Genomic DNA, 12028 nt, shown 5'->3' with positions numbered 1-12028 from the left:
TCAGTGGTTTGACCAAATCATTCTTCATATGATCATGTAGCACTTACCACAATTATAATTTTGCTTTTATTGGCATAATTATTTGATTGCTTATCCTCTGAATAGACTGTAAGCTCCATCATAGCAGGAAGTTGCAGGCTATAAAGTGTTTTAGCAGACATTATTTTCTTTACATATTCAAATTTATGGTGTAAGCTAAATAGGTCAAGTTTGTTTGTTTCCAATTTGTAATGGTTATCCTAACATTTTGAGGAGTTACATAGTTTTCTCAGGGTTACACAATTTTTTAATAAAAGGTCAAGAATTAAAGCCTTGCCTTCTGCTTAAATATTGCATTTTAAAATCACATGCCAAAAATGCACAGAGAATAATTACTTTTTTACTTGGATGGTTTTACCTCTTCCATAATCAAGTAGCAGTGCTTCCTTCTTTATATTTTATCATAATAAGGGTTGATTCTATATAGCATGGGTCAGGTGATCAGACTGGCTTAAGGGAAATATTCTTTCTTTAAGCCATTGTAGTCTATCCCAACTGCCATAAAACATGGAAATATTGAGCAGAACTTTATACAAAATTACATTCTGTTGTACAGTTAAACTGCTTGTATCAATGAAGGACATAGTTACAAAATATATTTAATTATTTGTATAAATCATATAAAATCTGAAGCATTACAAATGTTTATATTATAAATATGTACAAATATGTATAAATATACAAAATTACATTTACATTACAAATATGTTTTCAGTTCTTTTGGGTTTCTGTGCTATTTTTTTTTTTTTCAGTTTGGAGAATTTTAAAAACTATTGTTTAGATCTGCTTAGTGACCCAGGTTCATGGCAAGTTATTATTTTTAGTTTAAGGTCAGAGAAACTTGAGACTATAAATGTAGGCAGGTAGTTTAAATTTCCTAAGGCTAATTTTTTAAAATCTCTATAATGGAGATAATATAAGTCAATGGCACATAACTATTATTAACACTATATTAAACATGTTACAAGTATGTCACTATTTCATTGTATAACTGCAAGTATGTAACATGTTTAATATAGGCATATAAATCAGCGATTAATAGCAGCTATGATAATTTGTAACTGATTGTTTTGAAAAACTTCATTATATTCTATAGATCTTAACTTATTTTGAATAACCCAAAACTATTCAGCTAACTTGAGCTGTTAACTCAGCTGGCTAGAAATAAAGAGAAGGCTTTGCACACAGAAATATTTAGCACACACATACATGCATACTTACACATGCATACACACACACACACACAGAGTTAAATTCAATGATATATTAAAGAAGTAATATGGATTAAGATTCTCTTGGAGTGGGAGTGGGGCCGGGATGTTATTCTTATGAGAATTCTATGCCCTAGAGCTTACTGAACTGAATGAGGAGGCTTCCATAAGGTGACATGGTTGTTTTATGTTCCTTCAATCAATAGGAACACGGAAACACCTTTATAAAGTGTGCACATGGGCATACAGTTCAGAGATTAATTGAGAGACTTGGTTTATCTATTCTAACAAATGTTGGTTAAATTGCATTTTCTTTTCCTCCAGAACCATCATAGATTTTCTTTCTTAGATTGAATACATAAATCAAAAGAGCATACTTCATGAACAAACTATGATTATGAAACTCCTATCCTTCATCTATTGATTCCTAAAACTTTATTTACCCATGCATTTTTTTCTTCATTGTATCACATTAGAACTGCTCTTTTTCACACTATTGTAGCTACAGTCATCTATGGCTCTTGAATTGTCAATGTATCAATGAGCCCTCAAAATAGCATAGAAAATGTGAACAAGCCCAATGCTAAATAATTTCTTGGTTCCACAGCTGTAGTATTTCATCAGCTTCAAATTGTAGTAATTGTCTTACTGCAATTCTGCATAATTACTAGAAGGATGACTATACTGATGATTCTTTGATGCTATTTGTGCTATAAAATGTGTGGAACTGCTTAAGGCAAAATATATTTTCAAAGAAAACCATAAAGTTTTACTTTTAAATGAAATGCCACTAAACACATCTACTTATTTCCAAATTGTTTTACTTACCAATCCATAACAAAATGCTAAAGTAAATTTTTTTACATATTTCAAAACTTTTATAAGAGTAATCAAAGGAAATCTTATAACTACACCATGTGCTGATTCAATATGAAAACTAAGCTTTAAAATTTTTGCTAATATTATCAGTGTTCCCCATATGATAATAAAAAGTATGAATTGATTTTTTCTAGTTTTAGTATAAAAGATGACATAATGAATTTTAGCTTGATATAACTTGAAATAGCCAATATATTAAACACCAAAGTAAAATTTCAATTGGCAATCCTATCAGATTGAAGTCCCTAAATGAATATTAATTTAAACACTAATCATTTTCCAACAGGTTGAGGCTTTAAAATGCTAGTTGTAGAATGAAAGCTGTGAGATTCATTACCATGGCAATATTGAGCATTTTGTTTGTTTGTTTGTTTGTTTGTTTATTTGTTTAGGAAATTCAATTTCCGATTTTGGTATGTCTGGATTTCCTGGCATCATTTCTTCCAGAGATTTAATTATTTAAAACCACTTTTTTCTGATTTTGGTAAATCAGAATTCTGATTTTACTTATGGGAAGCTGGTACCACGTGAACTGTCTGAGATAAAGCATAAGTCGAGATCTGCTAATTAATTTTATGTCACCAGGTATAAGCAAACCAGTATAAAATCACTATAAGCAGCGAAGTAAAATTCTGGTTTCTGGGCTATTCCACGAATAGAATTGTATGTTTTAGTTTTACACATGCACAGAAACACGCACGTTATATAAATTCATCAATTTGTGGCCATTTGGAAGATGGCTGAAAATACACATATACATAAAGTGCAGGTTTGTAGTTTGAAACTTGACTAAACAAGATTATTAATCATTTGTTCTATCCTATGCCTAGCATGATAAAAGTCCCTAATCCCCAAATTAAATGGAGTTTAGATGCATTATATGATCATTCAACAGTAAGTTACATTTTGCACTAAAATATTTTTTTCTGCAAATGTGCTTGCAGTTATACAATGGAATAGCAACAAGCTACATTTCTCTATATTTTGTCCATAAAAGCTAGCAAAAAAAAAAAAAAAAAAAAAAAAAACGTTTTTATGTAAATACCAGACAGCATGGGAGAAGACAGAAGAAGAATAGACTGATCATTGGTTAATGAGGCTGGCTCTGTCACTTACTATTTAAATAACCCTGCACAGCTCAACAGCTTGCCATACTTTAATGACTTGTGCTACACTCCACACTCCACTTGCTTTTTTATGAAGAATTCAAGAGGCCCTCATTTTGTTCATCTAGTTCAATCTTCTTATGTAACTGGGGAAACTGAGTCAAATGACTCCGTTTAAGACGTCGGGACGGGAAGGGTATAGGTGCGAGCCACTGTGCCCAGCTTCCATTACTTCTTATAACAATATTTAAGCAATTAGTACATTCTTTATTAGACAACTATCATATGGATTCCTATAAATTTTATTTTTAAGACTACAGAGTAGCATAACCTAAATCAGATTTCCCAACTCCTAATCTCCTCTCCTTCCTGTCGCTTTTTTTTTTTTTTTTTTTTTTTTTTTTTTTGAGACAGGATCATGCTCTTTCATCCAGGCTGGAATGCAGTGGCATGATCATGGGTCACCGAAGCCTTGACTTCCGGGTTTAGGTGATCTTTCCACTTTAGCCTCAGCCTCCTGAGTAGCTGGGTCTACAGGCATGCACCATCACACCTGGCTTATTTTTTTAGGGTGTTTTTTTGTAGAGACGAGGTTTTGCCATGTTGCCCAGGTTGGCCTCGAACTCCTGGCTCAAGCTATCCATTCACTTCCACTTCCCAAAATGCTGGGATTACAGGCATGAACCACCACACCTGGCCTCCATTACTTCTTTTAACAACTTTTGAGCAATTAGTACATTCCTTATTAAAAATGTAGGCGGGGCACTGTGACTCACACCTGTAATCCCAACACTTTGGGAGGCCAAGGCAGGTGGATCACCTGAGGTCAGGAGTTAGAGATCAGCCTGGCCAACATGGCGAAACCCTCTCTCTACTAAAAATACAAAAAATTAGCCAGTGTGGTGGTGGGCACCTGTAATCCCAGCTATTCGGGAGGCTGAGGCTGGAGAATCTCTTGAACTCGGGAGATGGAGGATGCAATGAGCCAAGATTATGCCATTGCACTCCAGCCTGGGCAACAAGGGAGAAACTCTGTCTCAAAAAAACCACAAAAACTATAATATGGATTTTTATAAATTTCATAATACCTTAAACATATTCAGACTGGTGTCCAATATAAAGGAACCTTATATAGATCTCCATTTTAGAATAAATAATTGCTCTTCAATTTTCATTTGAGTATATCCAGATTCCCATAATGCTGGGTACCCCTCAAATATTTAATAAGTGCTAGATGATTAAATGACAGATCTGAACGGCCCTAACATTTTGTGACTGTCTAGTTCCGTAGTTTTAATATAAAATTCAGAAGAGTTTAAAACTTATGCAAAAAAATAAATAAAAGAGTGTACAAATCGAAAAGGACAAGTTTTCTCTTGATAGTCAAACAGTTATGAAATAAAGCAGTCTCATTAAATCATAAGTACTTTAACCTTTTCTTGAAAGAAGGGAAAGATTTAAAGATTTATGAAGAAATTTTGCCTAAACTAGGAAATGACTCATATTTGACATGTATTGAAATGATAATGCTGATTTCAATAGGCACTCTAAGAGCATTTTATTCCCAAGAGAGTAATTCAGTCATGGTTACCTCTCTGCATTTAGATTTTAAACTTCCTTTGTAAAGCTTTTAATGTACTACTGCCTGCCAAAACATGGCACAGTTTCACAGATAACACAAAATAAAGACAAGTAAAGAGAATTTTTTTTGTCATTGTTGATACAAAAATATGCAACAAACATATCTATTTGGCATCTTCTGTAAAGATGGCATTGTCTTTGACAGTTTCTATTTCTACTTTTTTAATATTAAAACCCAATTCCATAGGACTGGTCAGTGGGCAGAATGGAGATCTCAAGACAATGGAAACTTCAAGACTGGGACAAATCAGTCTCCTATCTGTTAACTACTGAACACATGGAGAATAAGCATTGAGAGTCTGAAACCATTGTGTCCTATGGACAAGGCTTGATGTCAGACATAACATCCCCTTTGTATATCATTTCAACTCTGGTTGTGTATGAAAACACTGACCCCTGCCAATCACATTTGCTAAACTCATACCTTAGTATCTGAAAGCCACATAACAATTATCAAGACCCTCTGAGGATGCACACTCATTATCTGCTTCACGATTTTAAAAAAAGTGAGAAATCAAAGATAATTTTTATAAAATGAATGAGTGTGTAAGTGTCATCTATTTCAAATGAGGTTCACATGAGCCACTGGATGGATGCTCATATGAGAGCTCACACTGGAAATTGTGGTACCCAGCACCTCGAGTGACATGATTTGGCTCTGTGTCCCTGCCCAAACCTCATCTCCAATTGTAATCCGCAGTGTTGGTGGTGGGGCCTGATGGGAGGTGTTTGGAACATGGAGGCATAAAGCACTCATCAGTGCTTTAACACCATCCACCTAGTGCTAGTCTCCTGATAGAGTTCTCACGAGACCTGGTTGTTTAAAAGTGTGTAGTACCTCCCCTACCCTCTCTTGCTCCTATTCTGGCCACGTGAAGTGCTTGCTAAGCCTTTGTCTGCTGCCATGATTGTAAGTTTCCTAAGGTCTCTCAAGAAGCTAAGCAGATGCCAGAATCATGCTTCCTGTATAGCCCACAGAACCAAGATCCAATTAAACTCCTTTCTTTATAAAAAATTACCCAGTCTCAGGTATTTTTTATAGCAGTTCAAGAACAGACTAATACACCTGGTTTGAAAGGCAAGTGTGGCTTTAACTGCATTGGGCCATTCCAGTGCCCTGAAAAAGCAAAAGGATGAACCGTGCCTCTCTTCTGGAGACTGTAAATACCAGACATGTCACAGCTCTCTCAGCCTTTAGCAGCTTCTAAGGCTCACACAAACTGTGGTTGACAACTAAAATAGTAATATAACACCTTTTGAGTGCCTCGAGTGTAAAGTTCATTAGTTCTAAGGTCACTGTTTTAATGCAACAGACACATTTTATTCACATCATCAGTTGCTATCTGAGAAAGACAGCTGTAAAAATCAAGCTGGGGTATTAATACATCCATGACTAGTAAAATTAGTACCAGACATCAAATGAGCCCTTACACATTTTTAAACAAAAGAGAATATACTAACCTAATAAGACAAAAATTTTCTGAGGATATTATAATTACAGACAGCATTGTCTTTAAGTTTCTGTGAGAGCTTTTACAGCAATTTGGGGGGAGGAAATGCTAATATATCAAGAGATACATCATTAAGTCATTTAAATACTTTTCTTCTTTAGTTATCATTTATACACACCTGAAATCTAAAAGATACTGCTGGAGATTTTGTGAGTAGATGCCATTTAAAGGAGAGAAAGGAAGACAAATCCTTGTGTTTAACCAAATGTTAAGTATTTTTTATTTTACTCACCTGCACACTAAGATGAATCCATTTCTTCACAAGAATTCTCTCCAGTGTCATTACTTTTATTGGAGGTTGCAAACCATTTACTGTGCGATAATAAAACATGGTCTCTTTCTCAGATATTGTAAGTTTGAACACAATCTGCCCATCTACTGTCTTTTCAATAACACACCTTAGGAAGCAACCAGAAAAGAGAGAAAAGGTCAGCATCCAACCAAAAAGACATGCTAAGGTATTGTGCAGTTACAGTGGTGTTAAAATGACCCCAAACTTTGCTCAAAATGGTATACTATGAATAAGTGCCTGAATGTCATTATATTCAATGCAAGCTTTATGCCAATGAAGAAATCCCTTTATTTCAATAAAAATAGAATTCTTATTTACAATATATTCCCCAAAGCCTCAGCACCCTTCATTAAAGATTCATGATGGAAACTAAAGTGGTTGAATCATTCCACAAAACTAACATTTAGGCTATTGGCTCATTAGTTCTCCTGCTATTTCTTTTAGAGGAAGTGGTGCAACAGACTATAGGCCGCTTGAGTAGTCAGTCATCAGTGCAAATTTTTCTTTTTTTAACGTAAAGCAAATTTAGTGTCTATGGAAGGCTCTAAACTGGTAGCCCTGAAGTCAGAATCGCTCTATTTAATTCCCATGGTGAAATAAAGAATGGACAGCTATAGTCTCTACTCTCCCCATCAACTGGCCCAAAGCCAAAGCCAGTGTCTGTAAGATGACTGGCTACCTCTCTACGACCATACAGTCCAACTGAGGCACTGAGATCATGTTAAATATCTGAGGTGAAAGGTCATTAAGCCTTCTAGAATGCAGTGAAATACGATTTTGAAAAAGTAGAAGAGTTTTCAGAAAACTTCTAGGTCTTGTGTCAGGGAAGTTATCAAATTATTTTAACTTATCTCTATCCTTATTAGAGTGACACACCTTTCAGACCTTGGATTCCTTTCTTCACCCGGTTACCTCCTACTTAGCATTGGCATCTGAATGATTATGCTTGGTCCTGGCCCCCTTCTTCTGGCTCAGGGTTGGTTGAGGTGTATCACTTTGTGCTCCCTTAACACACTGCGCTGCCTAGGTAATAGCACTCCTCCATCTGTACCCTCCATTAGATCATTTAGAGCATGAGTATTCTGAGGATACACACAGACACCTAGTATACAGTAGTCTCTCAAAAAATGATGAGTTTGTGATAAAATTTGATAGGAAGTATCAGAGAGGCAAAGGTATAAAATTGAGCCAATCAAGAACTACTGCTAAAGATGGTTTAAAGCTTTCCTTGAAGGGCACGTTTTTCACAGATAATTTCTTCTCACTTGCATCTATCACTTGCATCTAATTTTTCCTGTGTTGGGAGGTAAGAATAAGATTATAGAACACTAATAGTTCCTCTTTTACTGTCACAATTTTATTATATTTTGTATGTATATTTGGAATAAAGTTATAAGTGCAAGTATATTTTTAATTTAGGCAAATAGATTTACATGAAATAAAGGTTTTATATAAGTAGAAATAAAAGTTTTATATAAATTCTGCAAATTGTATATTTAACCCTTCAGTAGTTGAATATTTCTAATTTACTGAAGTGAGTTTGTTTTTATCCCTACCCATCAGGTCTTAACCTGAAAAGAGTTTGCCCTATTCATTTTTCTTCAGTTTAAATCTACGAGTGAGAATTCGACCATTACTCAAGAATGTATTTACCAAATGCAGACTTATTTCCCCAAGCTTACTGAAAATGCATTTCTTAATATGTTATTGATTATCTTCCTTGCTATTTTGTTTGCTTGTAAACATACTAGCTTTGGTAGATAATAAATGTGAGAGGAAGGCAGGTAGCAAAATATTTAGGAACTGGATTTATTCTGCTCCTGAATAAACAATAATTGGATAATCCATGTTTTGTTTGTTTTACTTATCTAGTGCAAACACCCCGAAATTCCCCCAATTCCCAAAGGTATTTTAATTTTGAAAATGGAAACGACCTTGATACAAGGAACTCTCAAAACCATTAACCATGTTCTTCCAACCCTGTAAATACTTCTCTCTCTTATTTATACAAAATGATGTCAATAGAAGATGAATTTGGTACAGATATGCCTCTACAAGCTCAGAAGGATATTTTATCTTAGCCCTATTTGTCGAAAGACAATGTTTTAAGACTCTTCAGATACTAATTATATAAACTGAGTAGCTTGAATTTACTAGAATTTCAAACAGTAAGAAAACAAGGTTTTCTTTGAGGAGAGATGTAGAAATTGGAATGGTTTGTGATTAATTTTCTGATTAATCCAAATTTAAAACAAAATGAAGACATGCCAACTTTCACTTGGCAAATTGAAACTAAACACCAAAGACATTTAAGTCCTATTTGCTTATGAGATTGTAATACTTTTCTGGTTTGTTTCACAAGTTTTTAGATATCCAGTCAACGCTGTCACACAAAGAAAATGTCAAGAGAAAGGGCCAAAAGCCCTCTAGGAGGACAAAAGATAAGCAAAAATTCCTCAAAATGGTCCTATATATTAAAATCTCCAAGTTGGCAATAAATATTTAGGAGAAACTCGTTAGATATCAGCTTGAGAACAGATTACAGAATGAAAACTGTTGATTAAATAACAAAAATGGCAGTAATAAGACCCAGACTCATTGAAGGCATTTCTCTGGGATGAACAGCATGAAAGCTTTTGAGAATCTCTCATATTACCTACATATTTCTTAACTAATTGGAAAATGAAATACCACAAGATAAAGAACTAAAAGCTGTATCTTTTTAGAGATGGAGGGTTTTTTATACATTCAATTTATATTACTGAACATCTCCCATGAGTCAAACAAAACAGCTCTTCTTGGGGAAACGAGGATGAAGAAAACAGTCCCAAGGCCTGAGAGAACTATATGGCCAATGAAAATGTTATACCCTAGTAAGGAAATGTTATTTATATAAATTCAGATCAAGACTTTGAAAATATTAATTATTTGCATTATGAATTTCCAGGCCTTAAAACTCACTCTGAGTCTGGTTTAGGCTTTGGAGGCTAAGACCAAAGGTCAAAATAAGCTATAGAAAATAAATGATTCCTGCACAAACACATTTGCCTGCAATAAACTATTTTAACACATTTTTTTTTTGTCATGGTCTACTTCAACCATAGAAGAGAAGAAAAATTAAATGGGGAAACAATTAGAAGAGTTAGTCTTCAACAGCATGAATTCTATATTGTTAGCCTTCACTTCTGGTTTGGAATTCAGACTGCAATGATCTTCACTACTACTGGTTTTTGGAACCTAGGAAAGCTTATACCCACACTACTACTTACATTACACCTTGTTGCTCAGGTTTCAACCATACAGCTAAAGTAAATGATGCCATCAGCCTTGGAGAAGGAGGAGAAGAAAAGCAGTTCTTGTGATTTCCAAAAACAAAACTTGTAGAATTGCTATGGGAGTTGGGATGCAGATCATTCTTGTCTGGTGTGATGCAGCTGAGGCCTGCTGAGAAAAGGGCAGTGTAGGTAGGGTGTGAAGATCTGTATGGGCAATCCTGAATACAAAACCGCTGGGTACAGAACTGAATACTTTCAGCAGCAGCAGAGCTATGACAAAAAGTGCTTCGGTCTGGGAGTCCACATACTGCTTGGGTTGGCACGATGGAAACATTCTTGAAAGCTCCCACGTTCTCCAGCCTTGGGAAAAGACCTCGTGAGTCAGCCAAGGATATCGAAGCAAAATAGGCAAAGATCAACATGTCAATGACCTGAAACAAGAAGCCAGAGCCCAATGAAAGAACCGGGCAATTCATGTTTACAGAAAAGCATTCTCCTCCTGATTAAGCATTCCTACAGAAATAATCAGGCCCACGCCACTTGCCAGCAGTACTTTAAAGCAGGGTACTTTAAGTGATGTTGCGATGCTCCATTTTCTGGAAACTGCAGACACGTTTTCAGAGTAAGGTAATACCAACGATGTTCTTAGCAATGGCAAAGACATGAGTAGCAGCTGGTATCTGGGAATCAAAAACACAGATCATCAAGGGAAAGCTGCTGCATCTTTAAAACTGAAGCTTATCCCAGGCATGAGGACTTTGAGCTCCTAGAAGCAACACTACTGAACTTCTCAAAAAACATTTTGAAGCACAGTGCTCAGAGTAAAATACTCATTCTTTTGGTAAATCTCTTGATTGTAATGGGCAAATCAAGCACTTTATAAGTCCACAGGACAACCAGTAATATGTATAACCAGTTATATATATATAACTATAAATAATGTATTACACATACGGTAAGTTTATGTTGTTACTTCACCCCAGGGAATTAGCAATAGCATTACCAGCTCTACTTAACAAGGAAAAGAATCTTGTAGATTTTCTTTACACATGCACTGTACATTGTAACCCAGAGTTAACTTGCAGATGCCCAAAATAAAGCTGGCAAAGCACTTTGGGCCTTTCCCCTTATCCCAGCATGTGCAGCAACTTTAAGCTCAGAGTAAAGCTGATTAGAAACCCAACACCATCTGTCTGTCCTATTTTAATATTTAGCAAAATGTTTATGTTTCCTCATATGACTATGAATTTGTAGGTTACATATGGATCCCTAATATTGTGCAAGTAATTGTATTGATAAATAAGCTGAGTTACCATTTCTTTATTGCATTTCAACCAGTCCCCTCAGTGTGACAAATGTCTCTTCAACAGGACCGCTGTCCCTTGTTGCCTGGCAACACTGCTGTAACCCCTGGTTACTCTTAGCAAATAGGCTGTAGCAGCAGGAATGCTGGAAGACTTGGGTGCCCAGGTAAAGTATTCTGCACAGCAAACACTTGGTTACCTGAAACTCAGAGCGTAGTCTGCTTGGTGGCCCTCTTGGAACTGAGCTGCCCAAGCTTTCCGCTGGTACCTCAAGCAGTGGGAGGGACCTGGATGGGACCATGCATACATAATTTTAAAGTAGCAGTACACCTTATCCTATAATCCCGCCTCTTGCCCCTCCTCTTTCCTGCTCTCATGTACCTCAATCCGTTTAATTCCTTAATCAAAATGATCTACTACTATTAAACACCACACAAGGAATAATTTCCAGTGTTCTTTCTTTTTGGGGCAGAAGAGGATACAAAATGGAATTCTAAACTTTTATGTATTGATGCTCCCAATGCTTGGCCCATCGATAGAAGTTTCTGTTGACTATTCAGTTGTTGCTGTATCTTTCACCCAGGATACCCTCTCCATAATACACGTTTCTTTAGATTATGAATAGCATCTCATGTGATCTCTAAATGTTGGGTTTGGAAAATCAGTGACTTCAATTAAACTAAACAAGCAATGGAATTGCTGACTTTTTGACTGCTTAATTGGATAGGAACATGTGTGTGTGTGTATGTACACATTTGCCGTCAATGCTA

At 35.7% G+C, this 12028-nt stretch overlaps 1 protein-coding gene across 2 annotated transcripts in view; it reads right to left on the bottom strand.

Annotated features, from left to right (window-relative positions):
• The window catches only part of USH2A (usherin), a 785943-nt gene extending 774443 nt beyond the window's left edge, over positions 1-11500 (bottom strand). Inside the window, exons 1-3 of one of the 2 annotated variants that reach the window (XM_037985560.2) lie at positions 11268-11500; positions 9949-10634; positions 6620-6785 (exon numbers count right to left, since the gene is read on the bottom strand). In XM_037985560.2, the coding sequence (XP_037841488.2) occupies positions 6620-6785; positions 9949-10430 (648 nt within the window). In that variant the 5' untranslated portion in view covers positions 10431-10634; positions 11268-11500. Of the gene's footprint in view, positions 1-6619; positions 6786-9948; positions 10635-11267 lie in introns of those variants that run through there. The other variant, XM_007988447.3, reaches the window with a different exon arrangement.
• Between the last annotated feature and the right edge of the window lie 528 nt (positions 11501-12028).

The sequence above is a fragment of the Chlorocebus sabaeus genome, chromosome 25 (genome assembly GCF_047675955.1).
Source record: "Chlorocebus sabaeus isolate Y175 chromosome 25, mChlSab1.0.hap1, whole genome shotgun sequence".
Taxonomy (NCBI): Eukaryota; Metazoa; Chordata; class Mammalia; order Primates; family Cercopithecidae; genus Chlorocebus; species Chlorocebus sabaeus.
The sequence above is the reverse complement of the archived record's forward strand: the minus strand, read 5'-3'. Positions and strand labels throughout refer to the sequence as shown.